Source organism: Alternaria burnsii (genome assembly GCF_013036055.1).
Source record: "Alternaria burnsii strain CBS107.38 chromosome Unknown 752, whole genome shotgun sequence".
Classification (NCBI taxonomy): domain Eukaryota; kingdom Fungi; phylum Ascomycota; class Dothideomycetes; order Pleosporales; family Pleosporaceae; genus Alternaria; species Alternaria burnsii.
In genome coordinates, this window is record NW_024066114.1 from 585,781 (window position 1) to 612,583 (window position 26,803).

The following is a 26,803-nucleotide window of genomic DNA, read 5'->3' on the forward strand; positions in this document are numbered from 1 at the left end:
AATGGTCAGCAATGGAGAGAGGGTCAAACCACAGCCAAATCACTCCAGAGTAAGCCCATACTCTAAATCAAGGCCAAGGCAACGAGGAATCTAAAACACATGATTATTGACAGACAAGTCATCCAGGGAGAGGAAGAGACGAGCTGGTCCTATGTGCTATTAGCAACCATAAATCCTCCGCTTCCTGATCCATGCTGATGGTGTGTGACAGTCTGTGAGTAACCTGGAGACCAACGTGAGATCTGAACAAGGCCATGTTCCTCAACAGACGTACCGAAGCAAGCAATAGTCCCCCAACTTGTCACCCATCGTCTGCCTAAACAGGCTTGTTGATTATCCACCCAGACATTATCGTCCCAATATCCACCGAAATTTCCATCCATAGTACCTCTGAACGCTTATTTATCCTTCATGTGTTGGTAACAACGCAGCCTCCACCACTGGAAGCACCGCACGTTGCACGTTCTCGCTAGCACGACACAAAGGCCGGTACCCAAGAAATGAAGAAGAAAGAAAAGAGAGCCGTATCATACCGTCAACGCCATGCATGCGTACCGAAGGTGTAAGACTGTGCCATGATAGGAACCGTAAGAGTGAACCAAGAGAATGAGCCGTGTATAAACCGTATGAGCCCATGGGGTATGCTGTACACATGAGTGATTGGGTATGCCCAGCAGCAATACCTACCACATGTCTCATGACAGTTGTAACGTACCAATCGCTTAGAACCTGCTTGCAGCAGCACCCCAAAGGGAGTTGTAGATCTTATCGACAACGTACGAGGCGCGGATGGTGCGGCTGTTGAACGTGCGACCATTAAGACCTTGGAGAGCCTTCTCACCACCAGAGACGGAGTCAAACTTAACAAAGACGTCTCCTTCGCTGTTGGCATCGACAGCAATATGAACGACCTTGCCGTACTTCTTGTCGCACTCAGCCTTGATCTCGACTTCAAGGTCCTTGACCCAATTGTCGCCCCAGTTGCGTTGTTCCTCGTCAGCATCGAAGACGTTCTCGATCTTGACGCATTTGGAAGCCATAGGAGTGGTGGGGGCGGGGGCAGCAGGCTTGCGAGTGGTAGGTGTAGGCATGGCAGACTGACTGCCCTGCTTGGAGTCGGGGACGTCGCGGCGAGCGAGAGCATCCATGAGTCTGCTGCGGTCATAAGTCTTGTAGTTAACTCCTGCGACATCAGTGTCATCAAGCGCAGAGGCTCCGCTGACACCGCGGTCGTCCTTGCTGTGGGTACGGTCGAAGACACCGCCGGAGCCACCAGCATAGGCGCCTCGGCCACCGGCACCACTGAAAGCAGAGCCCTGGTAGGATTGTGCTTGTTGAGTAAAAGTACGTAGGAGGTTGGCAGTCGATTCTGGGGTAAATTTGTCATTGCCGAGACCGACGCGAATCTGTCGGCCAGCGAGCTCGAAACCGTTCATCTCTGCGAGAGCATTCTTAGCGTGCGAAGGATCAACGAATCTAAGATGTGTTAGCCATGATAGCATGCAGGGTGGACGTATAAACAACTTACTGAACGAAACCATATCCCTTGGATCGGCCAGGATTCATCTCATCTCGCTGGAGGATGACCTGCTCAAGCTCACCAAAAGGCTCGAAGATCTCCTGGAGATCCTTCTCGGTGACACTGAAGTGTATGTTGCCGACGTAGAGACGGTGAAAAGGGGCGCCGTTGGCACCGGGGGCAGCACCACCCTCAGAGGGACGAGCAGCACGGTTCTTCTCTGCTTCAGTAAGTTGGGCAATGATGGGAACACCCTTCAGTTTCTGGCCAGTCAGCTCCAGTGCTTGGGGAACAGACGCTTCATCCTTGAACTCAACGTAGCCGACGCTAGAAGGAATGTCAGCATGCTTGTCTGGGTCGTAGTGAAGCAAGTACTTACCCCTTGGACCGGCCAGTAACTCGGTCCTTGACGATCTGAGCTTCAACAACAGGGCCAACCCTCTCGAAGAAGGTGCGCAAATGGCGGGTCTCAGCGCGCTGAGAGATCTGCTGGACGAAGATGGTGCGCTTGTCGCGGTCGTCTTCGGTGACCTCGGGCTCGGGCGGGGTGGCATTGCGACGGCTGTTGCGGCGCTCATCACCACCGTTGCGGGGACGGCGGTCGCGCGACCTATCGCGGTACCTATCGTTACCACGGTCGCGAGGGGAGCGGGAACGCGGACGACCTCCACCACTATAGAAGTCGCCTCCACGGTCACGGCCTCCACGACCTCCACGGCGGTCGCGCGAGCTGCTGCGGCGGGGCCTATCACGGTCTTCATCTGTGTCAGCACCTTTGCTTGAACGAGGACGGCTTCCGTCTCTTCGGCGGTGGTCTCTGTCGCGGCTTCGTCGCCGGTCTCCATTGGACTCACGATGACGGTCCCCGCGGTCTCGGCTCCTATCGCGACGGTCTCGGCGGTCTGAATGGCGGTCGTCGCGGCGGCTGTCGGTGTCGCGCGCCTCGCTGCTGGCGGTGCGCTCGGCGTCCTTCATCTCGACCTCGCGGGCCGTCTCCTCGAGGAGGGCTTCGACTGCGGCCTGCGTAGACATTTCGGTGGCGGTTTCCTAGCTCTCGATAAGTGTAGCTGGTAGGAAGTGATGCGCGATGTCACTGCAAAAGGCGATGTGTTGTTGTTGATGGCGAGCACGGGCTCAAGTATTGATTCAATTGCGATATCGAACGGACGTAGTAGATGTCACTGCGGACGATTTCCGTAAGACCTCTTGAGTGAACTGCACTCGACAAATGTGTGCTTGATTGAAGCTTTGTGGATGCCGTTCAGTTGTTAGTAGGTGGGTGAGGTGGAGAGCGGAGGGATGGCCTAGGCGTCGCAACTTGAAAAGTTGGAGAGGGGTCTTGGCAAGAGCCTCGCATGACCAATCGGGAAGCTGCAGGCAACGATTCACGTGCACGGCGAAGTGCTGAAGAGGAGCAGTGACTGAGGAATCATAAGATTGTTGGCATTACTATTATAAAGGGTAGTGTGTCATGAATATATCCGCAAACATCAAGCTGCTTGGACCCAAAATGGTCTCGCAGACGCACTAAACGCCTTCCCGCAATGCTGGTCTTGACAACGTAGTGACAAGTGGGTGTCTGATAACAAAAGTCTAATAGGAACCTCATCAATTTAGCTCGACTTGATGACCTTGGAAGGTCCCATCTCAAGCTCAGTGCCGAAGATGCGGTCCCAGAAGCGGCTCGTGACACCGAAACCGTTCTGGTAGTCTGCGAAGTGATGCGCGAGGTGGTACTTCTTCAGTTGTTGGTAGTAAGGGGGCAGCCTTTGAGATGTTAGTGAGGTTCTTGAACGTAACTTGCGCGTATACATACTTCTGGTGGTGGAGGAAGTAGTGTGTCATGTCGTAGCAGGTGTATCCAAAGATACCACCGCAGTAAGCAGCCAAAGCAGCGTACCAGTTCCAGAAGATAACTGCATGTGCAAATTTCCAGAAAGGCGCCGCGAGGACGACGAAGAGCGTAGGTGGCATGACAAGCCTGTACCTGTCCATGGGAAGGTAGTGGTGGATGCCGTGAAGGAGGAAGTGCAGGGTGATAGCGAAGCGGTTGTCGGGAAGGTGGCTGATTATTGTTAGAACAAATCGGATGCGTGAGAGGCAGGGAACTTACTCATCGAGATGGAACAAGCACCTGTGCAGAACGTATTCAATAATGGTCCAGAAACCTAGCCCAAAAGCCCAGTATCCCGCCAGTTCCATGGTAGATGACAGTCCACCGAACGCTACTGCTGTTCCAACTGCAACGCAAGGCCACCACAGCGATGGTACGATCCACCATGGCGTCTTGCTGAGCGGCTCCAAGAAGTTGCCGAACAATGGCGCAGAGTCACCTCCCTTGTAGTGACGCGGTCGGTGCACTTGCTCTAGGTAAAAGTCTTTGCTGAAGCCACCGAAGAAGACTTGCATCAAGAGCGGCTTGTTAAGGTCCAGGAACTTGTGCTGCTTGTAGTCCATGGTGGGGTCAGTCTCTTTGGAGAGATCTTCCGCAGACGACATGCCGGTTGCGGCGTATAGCGGCTTGCCGTTCTGTTCCATACCCTTGAGCTCCAGTGTGCCCACCTCGGTGGGTGGCAGAGGTACAATTTCCGCGGGGTTCGAGCTCTTCACTGCACCATTGAGAACAGGCTCGGTAGCCATGAAGCCCACAAGGCTCTCTTCAAGGATCTCGTAGGCCGAATCGGAATGTGTGTGAGATATCTCATCCTTCAGAATGGCTTCTACATCCTTGCCAGCGTATTCCAGGATGAACTCAGGACCACCGGGATGGCCCTCAAGGAAGTCGGTGACATCGTAGACCTTGGTGCCAATGGTGACATAGCACGACTCTTCGTTGTTGTGCTTGCGCACCTCGGCGGTCGGAATCGTCGGAAGGGTGCGACCGGGCATGGTGGTGGTTGTCGACATGAACTCTACAGTAAAGGCGGCAGGTTCTTCGCAGTACGTGAACGGAGAGAGGTAATCGTTAAGTAATTATGTGAAGCGGTGTGTAATTCAAAGACAAAGTATCAGCGGTGTGGTGGTCAGCTACAGTTGCGTGGCGACAACAACGCGGAAGCCAGGGATGGAAAACTGTGGCGTGGTGGAACACCAGTTCGGGGTAGAGAAGGAGCGTATAGGGTGGGAGGATGCGCAGAGTATAAACAATACAATGCGCGCGTGTGTGTGTGTGCAGAGGACAATATAGCAGTCTGTAAGAGTTCCAGTTATTGTCAGGAGAGCCAAGCCGCATCGCTCGCCTCGTAGATCTCACCACCCGCAGCTAATGTGGCGAGACCGGCATCTTCGCCCTCCCACCTCCGAGCCCGAGATGCCACCACGAAATCTCAGTTTGCGGAAAGGAGATGCAATTTCCCTTGGCCTGGAGATTGCCGTGGTAGTTTCTGATTGGGCACGGTGTCCTCTAGCGCTCTTCATGTGCCCATGGTCGGATCACTTTTGTTTCGTCCGAATAACTGCAGGCAGCACCCTAAATCACATGCGACTTCGCATCGTTCCCATGTGAATGTGCCTCGCGACTACCACACCTACGACGCATTACGTCTAAATCCGTTAAAACATTCGAGCCATTCCACGAAAAGGAATCTCTAAACAGATACCTGGGTGCAGATGTTGCGGCAGTCGACGAAGGCTTCAACAAGAATATCTTACAGAACCGTAGACTTCTTAGTTGTATATGCTACTTCGGCATGCATTGCTGTAACAAAGAGGCAAAGTCAGATGCCGGCAGAGTGTTTATCGAGTTCCTTGTATGGGGTAAGGCTGCCTTTGGGTGGAACACCAAAAGACATTTCTGCAGCATTGACCAGCTTCAGGTCACCTGGGCGGCTTTACGTGTCCTGGCAAGACATGTATTCACGTCGATGATTTCCAACGTCGAACAAGCCACCAACATATCGGCCCGCCGTTTTGAAAGCATTCGCGTGGACGCCAATGACAGGCTGTGAGGCTGCGCACCAGCCTTGCTGGACCCTTGTCTGCCAGGGGTAGAAAAACGACATTGCGTCACTGACCGTTACCAAGTCGCGACTCCTTCACAGCGTCCAACAGCAGCCAATCTTTCGATATGTGCCTTGCTTTTGGTACAGGGCCCTGGCCCTTGACCTCACCCCCGTTCCCAGCCTTATCATCAGTACCTCCACAACCTCAAGAACATCTACATACCTCTACGACGACGCTCAACAGGTCTATATCCTCTCTTCATATACCTAGCAACCATTTCCTACTACGAGCACTGGTCCTGTGATTGCGCATCCGCTGTGCGCAGTCGCATCCCGCCATGTCTACTTTCAAGTCCAGCAGGGGTCATACCCGGCCTACAAACCATTATTCTATCGCTCAGCTATGCACCGTGCTGTGCCTGAGTGCGTTGCCTATGGCCGACGCTTTCCACCACATGGCACAAAAGGCACCCTGGAAAGCCAATCGGAGAAAACTGGACATCACGCCCTTGCTGGTGACGAACCGTTGTCCCGAGAGCATCTGGCCTGGTATCTCAACGCAGTCCGGTACAGGTCCTGGAGAGAATGGCTTCAAGCTTGAGCCTGGGGAGACAAAAAATCAGACTGTGTCAGAGGATTGGCAGGGTCGCGTGTGGGGCAGGACGAATTGTACGTTCAACAGTGACGGTACCGCTGCTGAATCGGGTCGTGGAAAGGCTTGTGGATCCGGCGACTGCAATGGCGCCTTGAATTGTCAAGTCGGGGTATGTTATTACGCTCTATATTGATACACTGCTGACTCGAACATAGGGGGACGTTCCTGTCTCGCTTGCCGAGTTCACGTTAGATGCTGGGGACGGACATACATACTACGACATCTCGCTTGTCGATGGCTACAACGTCCCCATGGCAATCGTACTCCAGCCGCTCGAGAACGTCACGCTCGACGATATCCCTCCGAACCTCACCAATCCATCCTGCCAAGGCACGGATGGACTGCTAGCTTCCCAAGGCTACAATCCCTACCCCGAATACCCTGACTTCTTACGCACGAATACCTCCTACCCGTTGCCCTTTGATCAGAAGGTCGATAAGAATAAGATCTCTAAATGGTGTCCATGGGATTTGCAGCAGAACCCCCCTGAGAAGCCTGGCGATGGCGTATATCCATATCCCGACGACAACATCCAACGGCCACAGTTCAATCCTTGCTTCTCTGCATGTGCAAAGAACAATCGGCCTGAAGACTGCTGTACAGGAGAATACAACTCTGCAAGTGCGTGTCAACCAAGCGAGTACTCCAAAAACGTCAAGGCAGTCTGCCCTGACGCATACAGCTTTGGTATGTGGTCCCCTCGATACTCAATCAATGGAGCAAGGCTAACAACCAAAACAGCGTTCGATGACCAGACTTCAACCTTCATCATCCCCTCCGGAGCTGGATTCGAAGTGGTCTTTTGTCCTGGTGCGCGTTCGACGACGATCCTCTCAACGAGTCGAGAGGAAATGCTTCAGTTAGCGCAGCAAGGCAGAGTCGACAAACAAGCTACGATGATGATGAAATCCAGGAGTGAAATGGCAAAGAGAAGTGCTGCGTCGAGGATCTCAAAGTTGGGTGGTAATCCGTTTGCGTTTGTTTTGGTTGTGGTGGCCGTGACATCAGCTTCACACTTCTGGTAGCAAGACTGTAGTTACGCTTTGTCGTCCATGGTGTTCGGAAGCCCCATTGCTGCTGTTATTTGTTGTTCTCACGTGGAGCGAGGTGGAAGTCTTACGGCAGTCCCAGTTTTATACCCCTTCCTCTTTTCTCCAATTGACTCTTAAGCATCTCAATCCAATACTTCCCCCAAATCACCCCCTCATTGCAGCACAGTCGCATTCAGAGAGGGGTCTGCTATAGGCCATATGTTGGTGAGCGACCAAATGCATGACCAGGTAATGGTGCGGCAGAATTCATGTTGTCAGATTTAAGACCTGCGCCTTCCGGGTAACCGGAAGCTGCTTAAGGTTCTGTTGGTAAAGTACCAGGTAAGATTTAACAAAGCGATTATAGCCTACGTACTCAGCAACATAAGGTTGCTCTGGCAGAAGGACCCCACGTTGCGTGGGGCTTGACCACTCGGAACACTGCCGTCGCTCCTCTAATGTTCTACCCAACTTCTCTATATGGCACGGAACAACGGAGACCGATCTCATCTTGCAATTCACCCTCTGTACCTGCACCTCGTGGCCTTCTGACGGCTGAACTGCGGCTCAGGGTCATATCTTCCGACATCAGATCCACAATAGGCGGCTTGCTAGCCGCTTTGGGCGCGGGCCACCTTCTCCGCATACCCTTTACGGACCACATCACGGTGCTACGAACGGCTCGATGGAGCTCAACGCGGCACCACATGCTCCGGCCAAGTCAATTGTCTGATTTAGCATGGTAGAGGGATGTCCAGTCGTCATTCAAGAAGAAAGGGCGTCCCCAGTGGTGATGCTGCTTACCCCGCTAATTGGTAGTCTGAGGCAGCGATTTCTAAGGGCTGGCAGGAGGTTCGATCGGTCATTACCATCTTGAACTTCATCCATCATGGCAAAAGCACAAGCTCTGAGCGCTCACGTGCTTTCGAAGGGTTGGGCCTTCAAGCAGGCTGATGATACTGCTGATGATGCTTGGATGTCGGTCAACAAGGTTCCGACAAATGTACACCTGGACTTGATGGACCACGGCAAGTATGTCTCGAAGTTCAGGAATCGGAAGGGTTTTGCAGAAACTGACAAACGAGCCAGAATTCCGGATCCTTTCCTGGGCTTCAATGAGCTTGACGCAGAGTGGGTGGCAGACAAGGTTTGGACATATAAAGTCGAGCTGCCCAAGGTACAGGAAGCAAAAAAAGGTATTACACACGTGCTTGCCTTCGACGGTCTGGACACATTCGCCACAGTCAAGCTCAATGGAGAGACTATCCTCGAGAGCGACAACATGTTCGTCCCGCATCGCCTCGATGTGACTAAAAAGCTCAATCCAGAGAGCACGAACACTTTGGAGATCGACTTTGCATCTGCCCGTCTTGAGGCCATCAAGATCAAGGAAAAGTACCCAGACCACAGATGGGTTGGATTCAATGGCGATATGGCAAGGCTTGCAGTAAGGAAAGCTCAGTACCATTGGGGCTGGGATTGGGGCCCAATCCTGAACACGTGCGGTCCCTGGCGTGAAGTGCGATTGGAAACCTACCAGGCAAGGGCCAAGGATCTGAGAGTCGACTACAAACTCGATGATAGCCTAAAATCAGTCCAGGGAACGATTTCTGCTACTGTGGAAGGACCGTCCGCAGACAGCGTTAGCTTTGATGTTTTCGATGGAGATCAACGAGTCTTTAGGGAGACTGCAAAGATCAGCGAGGGTGTGGCCAAAGTGGATTTCCATGTCAGCAGCCCGAAGTTGTGGTACCCCCATGGTTATGGCGAGCAGCCTTTGTACACCGTTACTGCGACGGTTCTCACGAATGGAGCAGAGACACATCAAACGTCACGTCGAACAGGTTTTCGGAAAGGCGAACTCATACAGGAGCCAGATGCTATTGGAAAAAGCTTCTACTTCCGGGTCAACGGCGTTGATGTCTTTTGTGGTGGCTCGGACTGGATTCCTGCCGACTCTTTTACTCCACGTGTGACCGAAGAAAAATATCGTAAATGGCTCGAGATGATGGTTGATGGCTATCAGATAATGATCAGAATCTGGGGTGGCGGCATCTGGGAAGAAGACATCTTCTATGACATCTGCGATGAACTCGGTGTCCTGGTGTGGCAAGATTTCATGTTTGGCTGCGGCAATTATCCCGCCTTTCCGGACATCCTGCGATCAATCAAGGAAGAGTGCACCACAAACGTCACCAGACTGCGACATCACCCTTCCATCATCATCTATGCCGGGAATAATGAGGACTACCAGGTGCAGGAGTCGTATGGCTTGACATACGATTACGAGGACAAGAATCCAGAGAACTGGCTCAAGACTGACTTCCCGGCTCGATACATATACGAAAAGGTGCGTGCGTATCGTGCGTTTATCAATCACAATTACGCTGACAGCACTATTTACAGCTACTGCCTGACGTCGTTGCGGCGGAAAGTCCACATGTTCCATACCATCCAGGATCACCATGGGGCGACGGCCTTAAGACGTCAAACCCCACAGTGGGTGACATGCATCAATGGAACGGTAATAATCTCCACATTGCGTCACATATATTATACTTACGATGTATGCAGTGTGGCATGGCACACAGGAAAAATACCAGATTTTTGATACGCTAGGCGGCCGCTTCAACAGCGAATTCGGCATGGAAGCATTTCCACATATCGACACGATCAGGTACTATTGCACCGATCCTTCTCAGTTGTATCCACAAAGCCACATGCTTGATTTTCATAATAAAGCGGACGGACATGAGCGAAGGATAGCCACGTATTTGGTGGAGAACTTTCGCACCAAGACTGATCTAGAGGTATGTGCCGTCCGACGGTTACCCGGTTCATGGTCGGGAACTATGACTAAGTGGGCCGCAATATAGCCGGTATAGGTACTAACAGCGAATAGTCGTTCATCCACCTAACACAGCTATCCCAAGCAGAAGCACTAATGTTCGGCTACAGGGGCTGGAGACGACAGTGGGGTCAAAACAGGCATTGTGGTGGTGCACTCGTCTGGCAGCTCAACGACTGCTGGCCAGTCACTTCGTGGTCTATCGTCGATTACTTCCAGCGCAAGAAACCGGCCTACTACGCTATGCGCAGAGTCCTTGCCCCCATCGCCGTTGCAGTCAAACGGGCGCACTTTGATTGGAGCGTAGTACATGCCAGAGTACCCAAGACTAGCGACTATGAAGTCTGGGTCGCAAGTCAGAAACTGGAGGAAGTGACAGCAACCGTTGAATTGCGATATATTAGCGTTGAGAGCGGCAAGGAGATTAAAACGAAGATCGTCAAGAAGGATGTCAGGCTCGTACCGAACGGAACGACCGACGTCCTCTCAGGTACCATCGACAACCGGAACGAAGAGCCGCATGTCCTAGCCGTCCGCATATGGGTCGATGGCGAAATTGTGTCTCGCGATGTCGATTGGCCCCAGCCACTCAAGTATCTCGAGTTCAGGGACCGCGGCTTGGAAGTCATACCGAAGGGCGAGACTATTGTGGTCAAGGCCCAGAAACCGACTAAAGGCCTGGTCTTCGAGGAACGTTCAGGCGTCCTTGTACACGACAGTGCTATAGATGTGGTGCCTGGAGATGAGCAGATCATCAAGGTAAGGGGCTTGGGCAAGCAGGATGAACCGTTGAGGTGGACATATTTGGGCAAAGATTAGGCGTCAGCTCGCAGGATTCGGAATGTGGAGTTGCTTGGATGATGTGGAAGCAGGATGACCGCTTTGTGGGGCATAACGTGTGAATGCAAGTACATGTAGTTAGAGGTATGTTCAGCGCATGCTGATGCGCAAGTACAACAAGTCCTTGATCATCAAGAGCGTCGACTAGCTCATCGGCTCGAGTTCGTATGTCGCGACATAAACTTTGGAACACGGCGAATATAGGCAAGGACCAAAGGTGTGGAATCGCACTGCGTAATAACCAGGCATTGTCGAGTAGAGTTTGGACCGAAGGGTATATGTGAGGCTGCTATAGGTCCATCGTCATGTATATGCCAAGCCCTGGATATGAACGTGTCTATCGAACATGCTGAATTTCCAGGGTTAATTAAATGGCGCCGCCCAGCGCTTTACAGCATTGGCTGGAACTGCCCTGCATGGGGTAGAGGGTGCAGGCAAATGCAACCTAGCCGCATGCCATCACGCAAAGCCGGTTCGCAGCGAGCACGCAGCAGCGTTCGGTGGGTTTTTGAGCTTCTCGGCCCACACTGGCTCGCGACCCGGACGCTGGTATGGGCTTTTGACTGGTGATATGTCGGCAGAAGGCGGCGGTAGCGAGTATGTCGCATGGTTGTCATTCCTCTACGCCTGCAACGCGGCTTGCCTGCAACGGCCGTCCTTCATAGGTCGGGTACATCTCACCCGAAAGCATGTGTTCGACGTTAGGGCTTGTGATTTAGGTTCGCATCGCACCACCCTCTCCAGAGGCCCACACACACATGTCACGCCTCTAACGTAGGCACGCAATCCATGCCCACCTGCGCCCATGCGATCGAGGGTGCGCGCTGCTTGATCGTGGCGGGAAGGATGATCCGCACTCGCTGAAACGACGTGCAGTAGTGCTGCCGCAGCCAGAGCGAGAAAAAAGGCTGCTTCATGTCAGTCGCATAGCGCAGCGCTCTAAAATGGTAATGTCGTGCGCGATCTCTTCTGGAACCCTTTTCGAAGCCGTCGGCAGCGGCACGCCCCATCTTTGACTCCAATTTCGCTTGGCCCCCTCCCCTCGCGAAAGACGCAATCCTTTCCCGTCCGCCCGTCTCAACGGTCGCCTGCCCTTTTTTTTCTCCTCTCCCTCTCGCTCCACCAGTCAGCCCTGCTGCATGCAAACAGGGGTGCTGTGGGCTATAATGCGGGGATTATACCCTCTCGAATGTCCACTCTGGAATGCCTTTCTGTCGCCCGGGCCCTGCGACTTGCTGTTAGCTTCCGCGCCGAGTATACCACAAGCTTCTGCAGGATTATGACGGCACATGCCTGGGAACCAGACGCACCTACGTTACGTTTTGCCTCTGTGCATCTTATTTGATTCAGGCTGCAGGTGGTATGCACTGCTCAAACTGCACTACCGAGCGTCTCTGATATAACGATCCCGGTTCGTCGACCTTTTAGTTCCGATTCTTGTTATATTGGTCCCTGAACGTACCACCACTAGTACTTTGTACCATCATTCTGGTCATCGCCTTCTTGTCACGACATATTTGACCGACTGTCCTCCTTGACCTGGCACCTGGATGCAGGGTCGCCTGATACCTCTGGTCTGAAATACCTGTTCTTCTTTCTTGAGTTGCGGCTCTGAAGCACGTCGCCGACTTACCACCGAGGTCACTGCAACATGTTTCATACCTTCCAGTCATCCGTGGGAATGCGGTCACCCGGAGCAGACAGTGACAGCGCGGGGAAACCATCACGCCCACCAGGCTCACGACGCATATCAACCAGCAACGCATGTGTCGAATGCAGACGACGCAAGATTCGATGTGACGGTTCACAACCTTGTGGACAGTGCCAATGGTATCAACACCCTGAGGCATGTGGCTATTCGAAGCCTGCACAACGAGTTGTGCCTAGCAGAAAGTGAGCATTCTAGAACATTATCAAGACGGGTCGGGCTAATTAGTTTGGTAGACTAGTCGACAAGCTTTCCAACAATATTGAACAGTACAAGACCATCCTCACAAAGTTGTATGGAGTAAAGAACCTGGAGTCGCTGGCTAGTCTCCCACGCGAGGAACTGTTAGAATTAGCTCTCTCCTCCAGTGCAATTCACTCAACGACATCGCCATCGGCAGCCGACTCGCAAACGCTATCGGACGTGCAGGTTGGATCTGATGGAGCCGAAAGCTTGGAAGCGCTCGAGCAGGCTCCACCTGAAGATCCTTACTGGGACGAGGCACGGAAGCACCAGCTCCGTGTCCAAGGCATCTCCGACGATGTAAATGGACTATCAATGTCCGTCGACCGCCTATCCTCTTACGTTGGCATTTCTTCTATTACAGCGGCACTAAAGGTTATTGTACGATGTGCACCTCAGACACGTTCGCTCATCGCACACAACAGCCAGGAGACTGCGCTACCAAGCCGCGCAGGCTCTCCGCCACCGGAGTTAGCAGACAGCAGGCCAGATGCCTTACCGACTGCCGAGCATGGTCAAGAGCTGATTGAAAGCTATTTTGACCGCGTGCATCCTTTCTGTCCTATGATCGATGAGCGAAAGTTTTGGTCCACGTTCTTGTACGGCAACCGCAAGGACTCAGCATGGCTGGCGCTACTGAACATGGTCTTCGCATTGGGGTCGCTTGCCTCTTTAGCTGCAGACAACGAAGCACACTATGTCTACTTCAATCGATCTCGGCAGCACCTGTCTCTGGAGTCGTTCGGAAGCGGCAACTTAGAAGTACTCCAGGCTCTAGCCATTATGAGCGGATACTATATGCACTATCTCAACCGCCCGAATGAAGCGCATTCCCTGATGGGCGGTACGCTTCGTATGGCTACCGCGCTAGGTTTACATCGTGAGTACTCTGAACGCAGTGACGCAAGCAGGCAGTTCATGGCACCGGGTGAAGAGGATTCTATTTCCCCGGAGATGAGACGACGCATCTGGTGGAGTTTGTTTTGTCTGGATTCTTGGGCTTCCACTACGACGGGTCGACCTTCGTTGGGCAGAATGGGGCCTTCCATCACTGTCTTGAGGCCTGGAACGGCCGCAAACACTGTAAGCCTTCTTGACGACTGCTGCAGTCGATAACTACTGACGTCAAATACAGTCCCAGGCAATACCACCACCCAACAGCCCTCAGTACATCGAGCAACTCAAGATCCTGCCTCTAGTGCACGCTTCGGCATTTTGTCAGATCGCTACTAGGATACAGGATCGGCTCGTCGAGTCTCCTCTGCTTTCCTCCACAGAAACCGCTAGCTACGACGCACAGATTGTGAAGTGGCATGAGGAATTGCCGTCGATTCTCTCCAACCCTGACGAGCCGTGTCCAGAATTTCTTCGGCGAACCAGACTGGTTATGAAGTGGCGCTTCCAGAACATTCGTATCATCCTCCATCGTCCAATCCTGCTTACTGCAGCACTACGGCGCTCTCCTTGGGTCGCCCTCAGCGCGGACGAAAAGCTCGCAGTGGGCAAATGTCGACTTATCGCATCCAAGACAATCGAAGAAATCAGCCATGAATGCATGCCCGATCTCATCTCAAGTTGGAACGCAGTGTGGTTTTGCTTCCAAGCCTGTATGGTACCTCTGGTTTCATTGTTCAGCGATACCAGCATACCGGAAGAGGTTGAGAAATGGAAAGCCAGTATCGAAACAGCACTCACATTTTTTGAGACAGTCAAGGACTGGAGTATCGCAGCTAAACGAAGCGGCGATGCAGTCACCCGCCTCTACGCCGCGTACAAGACGAATGTATCGACACTATCCCATCAGGGTCAGCCTGCTATGCCACACATTCCCCAGCCCCAGCAATATCGACAACAGCAACCTCACCCGCATGCCCACACTCACTTCCCCGTCCCCGGCACGTCGGCCGCGCCGACGATGCTCAACACCCACCCAGTCGCCTACGGACAACATCATCCCTCCGCGTTCGGACACTACAACCCTGCAACACCTACCTGGGCCAACGCCGGGAACGATCCGACGATCTTGAACAACTTTTGGGATGATATGATGTGGGATACCAATTTACCGGATATGTTAGAGACGCCGTTTGGGTTTGGTGGGGACTATGAGTTTGCAAGTGCGGCACAGGACTCTGGGGCGCAGGGGGCCTGTTGGATGCATGGAAATTAAAGAGACCATCAGGGAGCGTTACGTTAACACTCCTGTCGATCGTTTCAGTATTCGATGTTTGCCCGAGTCTGGACAGCACATACCGCGTAGGCAGCATTCGAGACTATACCCTAGCGTAGGAACGCAGGTCTGCGTGTGCGCAGCACATATGCGCTGTCAGTCTTGATGAAGATGCGCCAAGACGACTTTGTGCGACTGACGATGCCGGAGCCGACCGGACGACGCATAGCCACCGGGATATTGCCTAGCAACCCGATCGCATATACGAAAGCTCCCAGAAAGAAGTAGCAATATGCAACAGCCGGCAGTGAAACCGAACAAGCGGAATATTCAGCACAAGGGCTACCCTTTACCCCCTGGTTTCATATACACACTCATGGCAGTCCAGGGTTCAGGCTGCTGTTCGGAGCAAAGGATGATTTACACGGATTATAGATAAGTCAGCGGCTTCTAGCATTGTTCTCCCGAAGTCGCTTTATTTTTTGTTCTTGTCGATCTACCACATCCTTACACAGTTGCACGGATGGAAAGTAAGGCTGGCTGGCGTGTCCAGGCCATGGAGGCGGATCCGTATGTAGATGTCCCCTTTTTCTTTTCTACACTTTTGCTGCGCTTGTCTGCGTCGTTTCCGCATCCTTCACCCCTCTTCTATGTTGCATCACAGCCTTAGCCCTGCACTTTCTCTCTTTAACCTCGACTGTGCATTGCGTCCACATCACCCTTTCACCGTTTTGCAGATGTATGTACCGCATAGGTGGTTAGATTCTCTTCTATTCACTCGCTATTATAGACATGGGGTGCGCACTATTTGTACCCCGGATTCTGGTGATGGCTAAATAGGCATGAGGTTGATCGCATACCAGGGCCTGCATGCAATGTCGGAAGTAGTTAGACATAGACACGAATGCATACACCGTTTTCATCCGCTTAAACCCGAAAGAGGATTCGTGCAATGGGCATGATGGCTTAACAGAGGAGCTATAGGCCTCTCTGCTGTTACTTGGTTATATTGTTACTAATCCACATTTCATTGAGTGAGGGTGTGTTTAGCCTAAGGGCGTCGTGCATGTGAACGTGGATCGGACTAGGACATGTCGAGTGTATGGTCACGTACGTAGAGTAGAAGTGTAAGTAGGAGTGATCTTGCGGCTACGTCCAATGCTGTGTACTCAAAGAAGGAGGGAAAGAAGGTGCACGTCTACATTGTCTAGGTATTGTCACACGAGACCAAGAACTCAAAGTACAATAAGACAAACGCGCTACTGTTTCTGTCTGCACACTACAGATATGATGTACCAAGCGCACAGCGGGGAACGAGTCCATCTTGGCTGCTTGTCCGGCAACATCAAATGCTTAACCGACATGTGTTGTCATCGGTGAGTATGCGCGGATTTTGTCCAAGGTGACGTTTGAATTGTGGTATGATATGTGCAGGGTTTGCAATCCATCGTGAAGGAATCTGGATAGATGTGACGCACGTGGTTCTGGGCGATGTGGGACATGGCAGGCGAGGCGAGGCGAAACGGGCTGCGGGGATGCCGATGACGGAATGTTGCGCGGATCTTAACGATTAGCCGTCTAGGAGAGTCTCTGTTTGGTACTGCACAGTGCATTGGAAATAGGTGACATGTGACAGATGGATCCGGGCTGCAGATTTTGGATTGAATACACCCAGTGGTCCTGTTTGTACATGCACGACTAGACGAGAGCGAGTTCACGTAAAAGGGGTCGTGACGATGAACCAAGTTGCACCTAACCTTCCCGCCACCACCGCGCACGTCTTACCCACGTGCACGTTGGCCCACCAGCTGTCGATCGCAGCCATGGAGCTTGGCTATCTATCCTCGGACCTACTTCACCGCCGCCGCCTTGGTCATGTATGTGAAAGGAGCGCGATAATCGCATCCCCAGCTTTTGTTCCTCCCCATCGACAAGCGGATTGATATCCCATCGCAACAATGTCAGAGCCCGATCTCCACCGCGCCATATCCATGAAGCCCCACCCATTCCACACACATCCCGACCGCATAGAACGCACATCAAGCCCCCACGTCCACGTGAATGCCAGCAGTAGTAATAGTAGCAGCGCGCAACACCATGCAGATAGCTCCATCCGCAAAAACGATGCTAGCAGCACCGCCGTCGAAACAGCGGCTCCTACGACCGACCACGACCCCATAGCCCGCCACGTCTCTGCGCGTCACGGCAGCTTTCACCAAGACATTGAGTCGCAATCGCCGCCCTCGTACACCCCCGACAATGACCCGTACTCGCTGTCCTCTGCCATAAAGCCCGAGTCGGAATTGGCCTTGATCCGCGCCAACACGTCGCGAAAGCGCGATGGCTGCGGTCCCATCACCCTCAACAAGAAGGCTACCTCGGCGAAGAAGTTGGAAGAGTTCTACTCGGCGCAGAACGAGAACATTGAGAGGTTGCTCAAGCCAGTGGCTGAACACCGGGCTGCTGCAAAAGATGAAGATACAGCCAACCACCTCAAGTACAAGATCGCCGTCATTGGATCCTTTGCTGCAAACATCATTCTAGCCGTCCTACAGCTCTACGCCGCCGTATCTTCTCGCTCGCTGTCGCTGTTTACGACAATGGCGGATTCGCTCTTCGATCCCCTTTCCAACCTCACACTTATAATGTGCAACCGCGCCGTGGCACGCGTTGATGCCAGGAAGTTCCCCTCGGGAAAAGCAAGAATTGAGACCGCCGGAAACCTCTGTTTCTGTGCGCTCATGATTACCGTGTCTGTGGTCATCATTGTCGAATCTATCCGTACGGTTGCCGAACACTCCGGACCCGAAACCAACGACTTCTTCCTACCCAGTGTCATCGCCGTCAGCATTGCTTTTGCGACCAAGTTCTCGCTGTTCTTGTATTGTTGGGCCTTGAGGAACAAGTACAGTCAAGTCAGGATTCTGTGGGAAGACCACCGTAACGACCTGTTCATCAACGGGTTCGGTGTGTTGACGTCTGTCGGTGGATCCAAGTTGAAGTGGTGGTTGGATCCCATGGGTGCCATGATACTGTCCGTCTTGATCATCTTCCTGTGGTCGAGAACCGCGTACTCGGAATTCCAGCTTCTCATCGGCGTTACAGCTGATACGGCCATGTTGCAGCACATCACCTACATCTGTAAGTCTCTTCCCATTACATCTACTTGGCCGGTGCGCTAATGCTTGCTATCCAGCGATGACACACTCCCCCACCATCCTCCAAATAGACACTGTGCGTGCCTACCACTCCGGTCCCCGCCTCATTGTCGAAGTAGACATTGTCATGGACCCAGAAGCTACATTGAGAGCTACACATGACGTAGCTGAGGAACTCCAGATAAAACTGGAGAGTCTTCCTGATGTTGAGAGGGCGTATGTCCATGTGGACTATGAGACGGACCATCGACCTGAGCACTTTTTGAAGAAGGAGCTGTGAGGATATGGGTGAGGATATGGGTGAGGATATGGGTGAGGATATGGGGAGGATGTGCGTGGAAGAATAGCGGGAAGAGCGAATTGAAGGGTGTAAGGGCATAAGAGAATTGCCTGAACTTGTATATACTTGTTATCAGTTCTTCGATATGAAGAAGATGTGGGAATTTTTCTACGCTTCTACCGACTATCGCTATCAGGATGAATGCTACTACTCGTAAAGTCGTCTCATGCGCGTATGCTATCCTCGTTCTCCGAATCGTATTGTCCGTTTCTAGGATGAGATTGTAAACCACCATGTCGAATGCTAGCTGTGCTGATGAGATCGGTCTGATTTTTGAGAAACATACAAAACGCATATATCGTTATGGATCCAAAAAAAAAACTCTCCCAACATTTCAACATTGAGCACTTTCAAGATCATGTGATTGTCAGAATTGTCGACGCTTACTCTCTTGGTGGCAAAGGCATGGTTTTTTACTATGATACTTGTCATGTGAGAGCCTCCTCTTTCATGTAGAGCAAGCAGATCTCGAAAGTCGTGGGTGACTCGTCGAATATGGGCCATGGTAGTTCCGTGGGTCGACGTAGATAGCAGCGGATGTATAGATGATCACTGGGTCGCATACGCCACGTGACTGGCAAGCAGTGGTACACTTCAAAGACGCGTCTCGTTGAAAGTATCTCTAGCAGGCCTTGAAATAACTAGTGGTTATCACGACAATGTTACACAGTTCATCAGTTGAATCGATGGTAGAGCCCAAGTAAGCGTCATTACGTGCTGCGCAACCAAATGCGCAGTGACCACTTATCTATTCCAATGTCTATTGCTCTTCACTAGCGAGTCTTCTCGTGATTGTTCGCTTCCGTGCCGTTTTATCGGTCACCTTGGCTTGTTGTTGTTGAACAAGAAGAGAGTATGGAGTTGATTGTTCTATGTACGAAGGAGAAATCCCTTGTTTATATAGGGACGAGAGAGTACGCTAGTGAGTGAATGTAAGTGGGTCGCGTGAGAGGATGCAAACCAACAGTTGTTTGGCTCGTCCAGTCGTGCCTGCCTTGCACCCACAATTCACGGTGCTGGTCACCCAACCTACTACGAGCGACTGACACAACTCTGGCCCAGCACTTGCCTCGAAACACAGTCACCCCCAGGAATTTCGCATTATACAGGCGCGATGCCACCGTCTGTCGTGCAACAGTTCGGCAATATGCTCTCCTCCCGCTGGCGGCTCAAAAAAGATGCATCACCGTCACTCAAGCAAAAGCCCTTACACGAAGTTGCCAGGTACCCTCAAATCATCGATATTACCCCAGAGAACAACTCGTGCCTCAATCCATCGATGTCCTACGAGCACATACTGGAATGCAGACACATCATCGTAACAGCGAGGCCCGACGAGCCATGTGCACCCAACTGCTATCATGTTGCCAGTAACAACTCGTCGAAGGACAAGGGAGCACTAAGAAGAAGCAATGTTCTGAATTTCTACTGCGATGCCTGTATGGCAACAGATAGCGAGGCGCTCATCTCCAATGACCTTTCCTCGCTAGAGGCTGGCAAGTGCACCAATAATGGCGCACAGCGACGACACTGACCGAGTGATAGAGGCCATACGGCTTGGAATGCGTCATGGAAAGGCCGAGCTATGCGGAAAGGAGGCAAAGTTTCGTAAATGTTACATCGCGCTCAAGATCACTTCACTGCCCTGCAATAGCGACGGTACAGTGAAAGGACAATACACACCAAGGACGAATCATCACCCTCTCGATACCACGATCCCTCGAGTAGGCGACAATTTCTTCGAAGACGTGCTCACCAGCCCTGTGGAGGAACTCAATCCGACCAGCGATCGTGGCGCGAGTGCATCCGCATCCATATTCGAAGACGGCACTGATGTTGACAGCAGCCCTGCGCATCTTGGAGAAGGTGGTTCAAACTACCTCCGGTACACCCGATCCATTACACGTAACAAAGGAAAAGCAGCAGCACAGGAGGCTGAGCCAATTCTGAACACGGCCAGTAAGACTCCATCGCGTCACGCTGGCAAGAACCCTCCCATCACACGGAACGCCGATACAGCCTTGCCCGTCCCTGCACAGCGGAAGCGGAAGCGGCCCATAGTCACTGATGAAGACGATGACTACGTGGATACTCTAGACGAAGAGACAGTGGTTTCCAAAAGGCCGGCAAAACGACACATGAAATCTACTATCGCAACATCAACGGTACCGGCTGCGAAGACGAAGCCTGGGCGTCTTATGAAACCTGCGATCCATGCGCCTTCAAATCCAGCTACGAAGCGGAACACTAGGAGGCTAACGAAGAAGCGTTCATAGGTAGACGTCTTTAAATTTGCGTGTGTCGGAAGAGAAAGCCTGCGCAATTGAAGAAGAGATAGTCAGGAGTGATGTCTGGATACTATCGGATTGGGCGGCGGTGGCTCTACGAAACGCGGATTAGATGCTCTAGAAGCGGATCGAGATCCTTATGTGAAACGCGGAAGGCGCTACGCGCTGAAATTGACGGCGAGCAATTATCGTTCTAGAGTTGCAGACAATGTGGCTGGTACAAGATGATAGTATATTCAATAACCGCGCTGACTCGCCCCGGGAAGGTTTCATCAATCCTGAGTACAGAAGGAGGGAGGATCAAGCGCACGAGTAGTAGATCTTGCGAAGCGCCCGTGAACTCCTGCTGAATGAATGAAATGCGTCGTGTGTCGGTCAACCGGTAGCACAGGCCTCGTAGGCATCGAAAAACTGTAAGAAACGTCGTGGTAGAGTGTTGGATATACATCTTCGTTCTTCCAAGCCGAATGCGTTAACGGCAAACCGAAGGATCCAATGTGTTTGACCTGGTGTATGCATGCTCCTCACGCGTAGCGATAAAGGTGCAGCCGGCATGTGGGGCATCTGACCACATCTTTAAGTACGTCCCGTCTCAATGAATGCAGCTACGTTTACTGAGACGTTCCAGTGTCGCATACATCAGCTTCTACAGCAGAAACGCACCTGTTTCATTATCGAGGATACCATTGAAATCGTCGCAGTAGAACTTGCTGTGCAGGAAGTTCTGACCTCTGTCCGGCAATCAGCAGAGCGTGCTACAATGTCTCAATTCGAGCTTCGCGCTGCAGGCATCTCGGATCTGTCTGCGATAGCGACAGTATGGACAGCCGCGTTCTTTGACGATGAGATCATCGGAGAGATCATGCATCCGCATCGCAAAGACTATCCTGATGACGTTTATTGGTTCTTACTCCGCGGGATCCGAGAACGATTCTTGGACTGGCGCCATCAATTCATAGTCGTAACAAATAATGGAAAGGTGGTCGGGGCAGCAGATTGGAGGAGGCTTGGGAAAGGCGGAGAGAGCAAAGAGTTGAGCGTACTAGATCCACGTATGTTCGCCGCGAAACTTCCCATGATAGATGAGTCTGGCTCCCGACTCACATCAACATTCTTACAGGCAATCTCATCGCACCCGTCTTGAAGACCTACCACTTCATATCCCTGGCGTTGTTCCCTAATCGTGCCGCCGACCCTACACGCGCCTCGTTCCTCGATACCGCTGTCGCAAACTCAGAGAAGTACTGGACTGGCCAGCGAACCGAATGCTGGGATCTGCATGTTTGTGGTGTACATCCAGACTACCAAGGTAAAGGTGTTGGAAAGCTGCTGGCCCGATGGGGAGTTCTGGAAGCGCAAAAAGAAGGCGAAGATGTCGTAGCTAGTGTGCTGTGTGGGGAGAAGAACAGAGGCTTCTATGGCAAGGCTGGGATGAATGTGCAGGTTAGCGAAACGAAAGGCGAAGGGGGAGGAATTGCTTTGTTCACAAGATAAACCACACTGCCCTCGAAGCGGCGTCATATGTCGACCAATGAGCGTCCAAGGGGTTGATGCCTTCTGTGCCGATGACGCCGTTTACATGCCGTACTTCCACACCCGCACATGTCCACAATCTGATAGAGCTCAACCAACACAATCACACTCGCATATCGAACCTATTTTGACAGAACAATTGTAGGTCAACTAACCCCAGCGCATTCGCGCATTGCTTGTGAAAACAAAAGACCGAAAATGCCGGCCGCATAGACCGAGCGCTATCTTGACAGCGTTATATAGCTGTTGCTACGCGCCCTAGATGATGGCAAGCAGCCACACCTCTACATAAAACGCCCGTTGCTGTCGAGGCAAGATGCTTGACATTCATTTCGTCATCACTTTCGCTGCAGGTATTCTGCTCCATACTACAGTCTTCTCCAGACATTTCGAATGGGATCGACACGCACCCAACATCTTGACGTTCGCCTGTGCTACTTTCACAGCTACGTTGGTAACAATCGCCATCAGTGAGGATGTCTCCATCAAATTGTCGGTCGCATTTACCAGCGCGGTTGCTGCATGCTTTCTCAGTGGCTTCCTCTGTTCTATGATCAGCTATCGATTGTTCTTACATCCTCTCAAATCATTCCCTGGACCAACAGCTGCTCGCGTAACTAGTCTCTGGGTCATCAAGCAAAACGTACCATACCTGAAATTGTACGTCAAGCTACGCAGTCTCCATGACCAATACGGAGACTTCGTGCGTATACGTAAGTCGGGACTACAGCCGTATGAATGTGCGACTAATTCCCTCTAGGACCACGCGAACTCTCAATTTGCCATCCCGATGCCATAAAGGACGTTCATGGCCCCAGAAACAACATCAGGAAAGGCGAATTCTACGATCAAACTTACCCATCCCACACCTTGCAATTTATGCGTGACTCAGATCTTCACAAACGGCAACGTCGGTATTGGGACAAGGCTTTTCACAGCACCGGTTAGTGAAGATGAATTGTTGGTATAATGCTAGCTAACGTTCCTAGCATTACAAGGCTATACGCCACGTCTCACGAGGCACTATCGCCTTATGGCCGATATACTTTCCCGTCACGCGGCTTCCAGTACACCAATAGATGCTAGTGGTGCTTTTCTAGACCTCTTCTTCGACGTGATATCCGACCTGACGTTTGGTAAATCGTTTGAGACGCAAAGTACGAATAAGCGAAGCCCGATCGTGACAGGATTCCTCAGGAAGCAAAAAGCGGTTGGCTTCGCATTGCTCAGTATGCCACTGCTCCATATCGCCAGGAAACTACGCATTTCACTAAAAAAGCAGAAGTCTTGGGAAGGTTGGTACGACGAAGCTTTGCAACTGCGCATGAAGGTAAATCGTCTAGGCGCTATATCCCTCACACTAGATCTGCTCACACGCGCAGATGCATATCCATGAGCCGGACATATACACATACTTATCGCAATCCGATGGATTCCAGAATAACACCTTGAGTGAGGCGAAGTTGGCCATCGTTGCTGGTGCTGATACGAACGCCATTACAATGTCTAATGTCTGCTACCTGATGTGTCAGCACCCTGGATATCAAGCAGAGCTTTACAAAGAGTTGTCAGATTTGCGGAGCTTAGACGGAATCATCGATGACCATGACTTGTTAAACAAGCCTTATCTGACTGGCATTATCAACGAAACGTTGAGGCTGCATCCGCCCGTACCCTCTGGCCTTCAGCGAATGACGCCTGCAGAAGGTGCGATTATCGCAGGTCGTTATATACCAGGCCACATAAACGTAACGACACCAACGTACGCTCTGCATCGAGGTATTGGCATCTACCGCATAGCAAAACTTCCACTGATTTTATAGATCCACGCGCGTTTGTCCAGCCCAACGACTTTATACCTGAACGCTGGTCCTCCCAGCCTAACCTCATCCTTCGTAGAGACGCGTTCGTGCCCTTTGGCTTTGGAGGATACAATTGCGCAGGGAAGCCATTGGCCATGATGCAGCTGCGTATGGTCGTTGCCATGATCTTTAGAAGATTCACGGTGTCGTCCGCGACTTGTAAGGAGAGTTCATGCCAGTACTTCATTGACCATCAAGCCGACTGTTTCACGCTACACCTCGAACCGCTTCCACTGCTTTTCAGAGAAAACAATACCATCTCAAAGGGACAGAACTAGGCCAACCCATAACTCAATTCAGTTTCTTGTCGAAAAATCTCACAATACACCCATGGTTATGATGATCCATTGTTGTGAGCAGTCAAGCTTTGTTGCATGAATCGTTCACTTATACGAGACATGAGCTTTCAGAATTAATTGTAAAAGATCGATATTCTAGCTTCTGTAGAAGGACTCTGTAGATGCTGAAATAGCGACTATTTACACAGTGACAGCGACAACCTTTCCACCCTCGGTGTAAGTACCATTCACAGGAGCAGCTTGACCTCCCGATGTTACCACATAAACAACGCCTTTATCCTTCCAAGTTCTTCCAAAAGCAGCCGAAGTCGCACCAGCAACCACCGTTGTGTTCAGTCCTCCGGCGATCAAGCTTCGAGTCCCATCTACATCTACTCGTTCCAATGAGTTCCCGCTATTTTGCGCAATGAAAGCGACACCGTCCGCAGACATGACGAAATCATCCCCCCCAGGCAAATCGGTTTGGAGGGTTTCATATGGTCCGACCGCCTCACCAGTCGATGTGTCGATTTCAACACGGCAGAAGAATCCTTTCAACGAATTGGTGTAGTAAAGATACCCATTGAAAATATCGATCCCGTTGATGCCCAACACGAGGGGCGTACCCTCCGCCGGCTTCATCGTTTCATCTTCGAGTACAACATCGTACTTGCCCGTCCAGACATTCAATCGCCAAACGAGTCCCAGAACAGAGTCGGAGATCAGGACGGTACCTTGCTCGCGATCCAACGTCGTCATTCCGTTCAGGAAACTGGCTTCGGGGAGCGCCTCGATCTCGGAGACCTTTTCGCATTTGGCCAAATCACCACGGTTAAAGTCGATTTGCCATACCGAGTAGCTCGCTGCGTCTGATCTTGCTCGTGCGATAGAGAAGTTGCCTGCGATGAATACGAAGACGTCGGGGCTCATCTCTGTGATTCCTAGTAGACTGGTCGTATTCGTTTCATCATCGAGGTTCGTGATGAGGGTTGCAGTGTTGTTGTGGAAAGGATTGATTTCGTACAGGGAGGGGCGGTCGATCAGTGTGACAAGGAGGTTTCCGTTTGAACGGACGGCGATGTTCTCTACCCATGTGCCATTGTCGAATTGGTATATTTGTCGAACGGAAGCCTGGGAGCTGGCCGGTAGAGCTGCTGCTGCTACAAGAGGAGCTCGTAAGATCGAGATGGCGAGAAAAGTGATGAAGGTGCTGAGGTGAAACATATTGGATGGATGTCAAGCTGTTCTGGATATGCAATGTCATTCTTTCGTGCAGCATTTATACGCTGTGTAAAGAGTGCCATCATCAGTCGTACAGCTCATTTTGCTTGCTAAGCGTCGTCTGCTTGGGAATTCGGTGAAGAGTATGCTCGGCATTCGTTAGCACATAACGTCGGTCTAGGGCTTTGTAAGCTTATACAGATCTACGTCCCGAGGCTTTGCCCAGGGTAGCATGCTTTGATCAAACGAGAATATGTCAACAATTGTGAACAGAAATCTGATTCATTCAGAGAGCTACACGAGGCTGGATTCATGTACAACTCTTCATTTGTTGACATGAAACGTTCCCCAATCACATCTGGTGTCTGCTTCTACAGCCATGTATCGTACGACTCAAATGGCAAATCGTGTCTGACCGACCTTGCAGTAAGTCGACAAAATTAAGGGGAAGCTTTTACGGCTCCCCCCAAAAGATTAGATGAGATGGAAGGAAACCAGACGAGATAGAGGGTCCCTAAGCCACCAATACGTAGTGATAATAGCAGAGGTTGTCAACACCTTTGAGTGTCATCGCCCGATTAGGCAAGTTCTTAGTGAAGGATTGCTTCCGTCTGATCTTTCTGAGTGGCGGAACGCTTCCGTCTGATCTTTCTAAGTGGCGGAATGCTTCCATCTAGTCTCTCTAGGTGACGGAGCTCTTTCATCTTATATTTGAGGATAGTATCTCTAGGTACCTAATTGCTTTCATTTGGTCTTAGATCTCTATGTAGCCGATTGCTTTCATGTGAACTTTTTGGGGGGAGCGGAATAGCGTTTGGGCAGGAGCCGGAAAAGCTTCACCCAAAACTAATCATTGCTTCGGCGATAAGTAAGTGAACCATCCCGTGATCTGAGCTTGTGAGGATGCTATGTTTAGTAATCGCAATGCGCTTTGTTCGTAGTTTCGAGACTACGCATGGTGCCAGCCATGTTTTGTTCAGTAGATTTTTGAAAGTCGGGCCGCTTCGCGGCCAAATCGTGACCTTGTTCTACATGACACTTGGTCGCGGCCCGATCGTATCGCAATTCATTGGATAAGGCATGATAAGCCTAAATATTGGCCTTCCGAGCTAGTCTCATACGAGTATCTCATTTCGCCAAGCCAATGCTAACAATTGCATCATGAAGA

At 51.6% G+C, this 26,803-nt stretch overlaps 8 protein-coding genes across 8 annotated transcripts; 5 read left to right on the forward strand and 3 right to left on the reverse strand.

Moving 5' to 3' along the window:
* Positions 1–722: 722 nt before the first annotated feature.
* On the reverse strand, positions 723–2,551 carry GT037_006281 (splicing cc1-like protein; the record flags this gene model as incomplete). Its single annotated transcript, XM_038931328.1, has 3 exons — positions 723–1,476; positions 1,529–1,846; positions 1,899–2,551. The coding sequence occupies 3 exons, from the start codon at positions 2,549–2,551 to the stop codon at positions 723–725; spliced, it is 1,725 nt and encodes a 574-aa protein (XP_038785825.1).
* A 581-nt stretch (positions 2,552–3,132) lies between these two features.
* GT037_006282 (inositolphosphorylceramide-b c-26 hydroxylase) lies at positions 3,133–4,408 on the reverse strand (the record flags this gene model as incomplete). Its single annotated transcript, XM_038931329.1, has 3 exons — positions 3,133–3,286; positions 3,336–3,584; positions 3,633–4,408. The coding sequence occupies 3 exons, from the start codon at positions 4,406–4,408 to the stop codon at positions 3,133–3,135; spliced, it is 1,179 nt and encodes a 392-aa protein (XP_038785826.1).
* A 1,390-nt stretch (positions 4,409–5,798) lies between these two features.
* Positions 5,799–7,140, forward strand: GT037_006283 (glycoside hydrolase family 2 protein; the record flags this gene model as incomplete). The annotated part of the gene is made up of 3 exons (XM_038931330.1): positions 5,799–6,224; positions 6,271–6,802; positions 6,857–7,140. 3 exons carry the CDS (start codon positions 5,799–5,801, stop codon positions 7,138–7,140), a joined length of 1,242 nt encoding a protein of 413 aa, XP_038785827.1.
* Positions 7,141–8,035: 895 nt separating this feature from the next.
* Positions 8,036–14,955, forward strand: GT037_006284 (glycoside hydrolase family 2 protein; the record flags this gene model as incomplete). The annotated part of the gene is made up of 9 exons (XM_038931331.1): positions 8,036–8,178; positions 8,236–9,496; positions 9,553–9,670; positions 9,721–9,956; positions 10,049–10,753; positions 10,913–10,999; positions 11,304–11,431; positions 12,779–13,868; positions 13,921–14,955. 9 exons carry the CDS (start codon positions 8,036–8,038, stop codon positions 14,953–14,955), a joined length of 4,803 nt encoding a protein of 1,600 aa, XP_038785828.1.
* A 650-nt stretch (positions 14,956–15,605) lies between these two features.
* GT037_006285 (uncharacterized protein) lies at positions 15,606–15,791 on the forward strand (the record flags this gene model as incomplete). The annotated part of the gene is made up of 1 exon (XM_038931332.1): positions 15,606–15,791. One exon carries the CDS (start codon positions 15,606–15,608, stop codon positions 15,789–15,791), a length of 186 nt encoding a protein of 61 aa, XP_038785829.1.
* A 1,122-nt stretch (positions 15,792–16,913) lies between these two features.
* On the forward strand, positions 16,914–18,393 carry GT037_006286 (cation diffusion facilitator 1; the record flags this gene model as incomplete). Its single annotated transcript, XM_038931333.1, has 2 exons — positions 16,914–18,096; positions 18,152–18,393. 2 exons carry the CDS (start codon positions 16,914–16,916, stop codon positions 18,391–18,393), a joined length of 1,425 nt encoding a protein of 474 aa, XP_038785830.1.
* A 1,622-nt stretch (positions 18,394–20,015) lies between these two features.
* On the forward strand, positions 20,016–24,414 carry GT037_006287 (uncharacterized protein; the record flags this gene model as incomplete). The annotated part of the gene is made up of 8 exons (XM_038931334.1): positions 20,016–20,721; positions 21,323–21,793; positions 21,862–22,184; positions 22,591–22,987; positions 23,035–23,217; positions 23,264–23,604; positions 23,657–24,053; positions 24,098–24,414. 8 exons carry the CDS (start codon positions 20,016–20,018, stop codon positions 24,412–24,414), a joined length of 3,135 nt encoding a protein of 1,044 aa, XP_038785831.1.
* Positions 24,415–24,615: 201 nt separating this feature from the next.
* GT037_006288 (uncharacterized protein) lies at positions 24,616–25,638 on the reverse strand (the record flags this gene model as incomplete). The annotated part of the gene is made up of 1 exon (XM_038931335.1): positions 24,616–25,638. The coding sequence occupies one exon, from the start codon at positions 25,636–25,638 to the stop codon at positions 24,616–24,618; it is 1,023 nt and encodes a 340-aa protein (XP_038785832.1).
* Between the last annotated feature and the right edge of the window lie 1,165 nt (positions 25,639–26,803).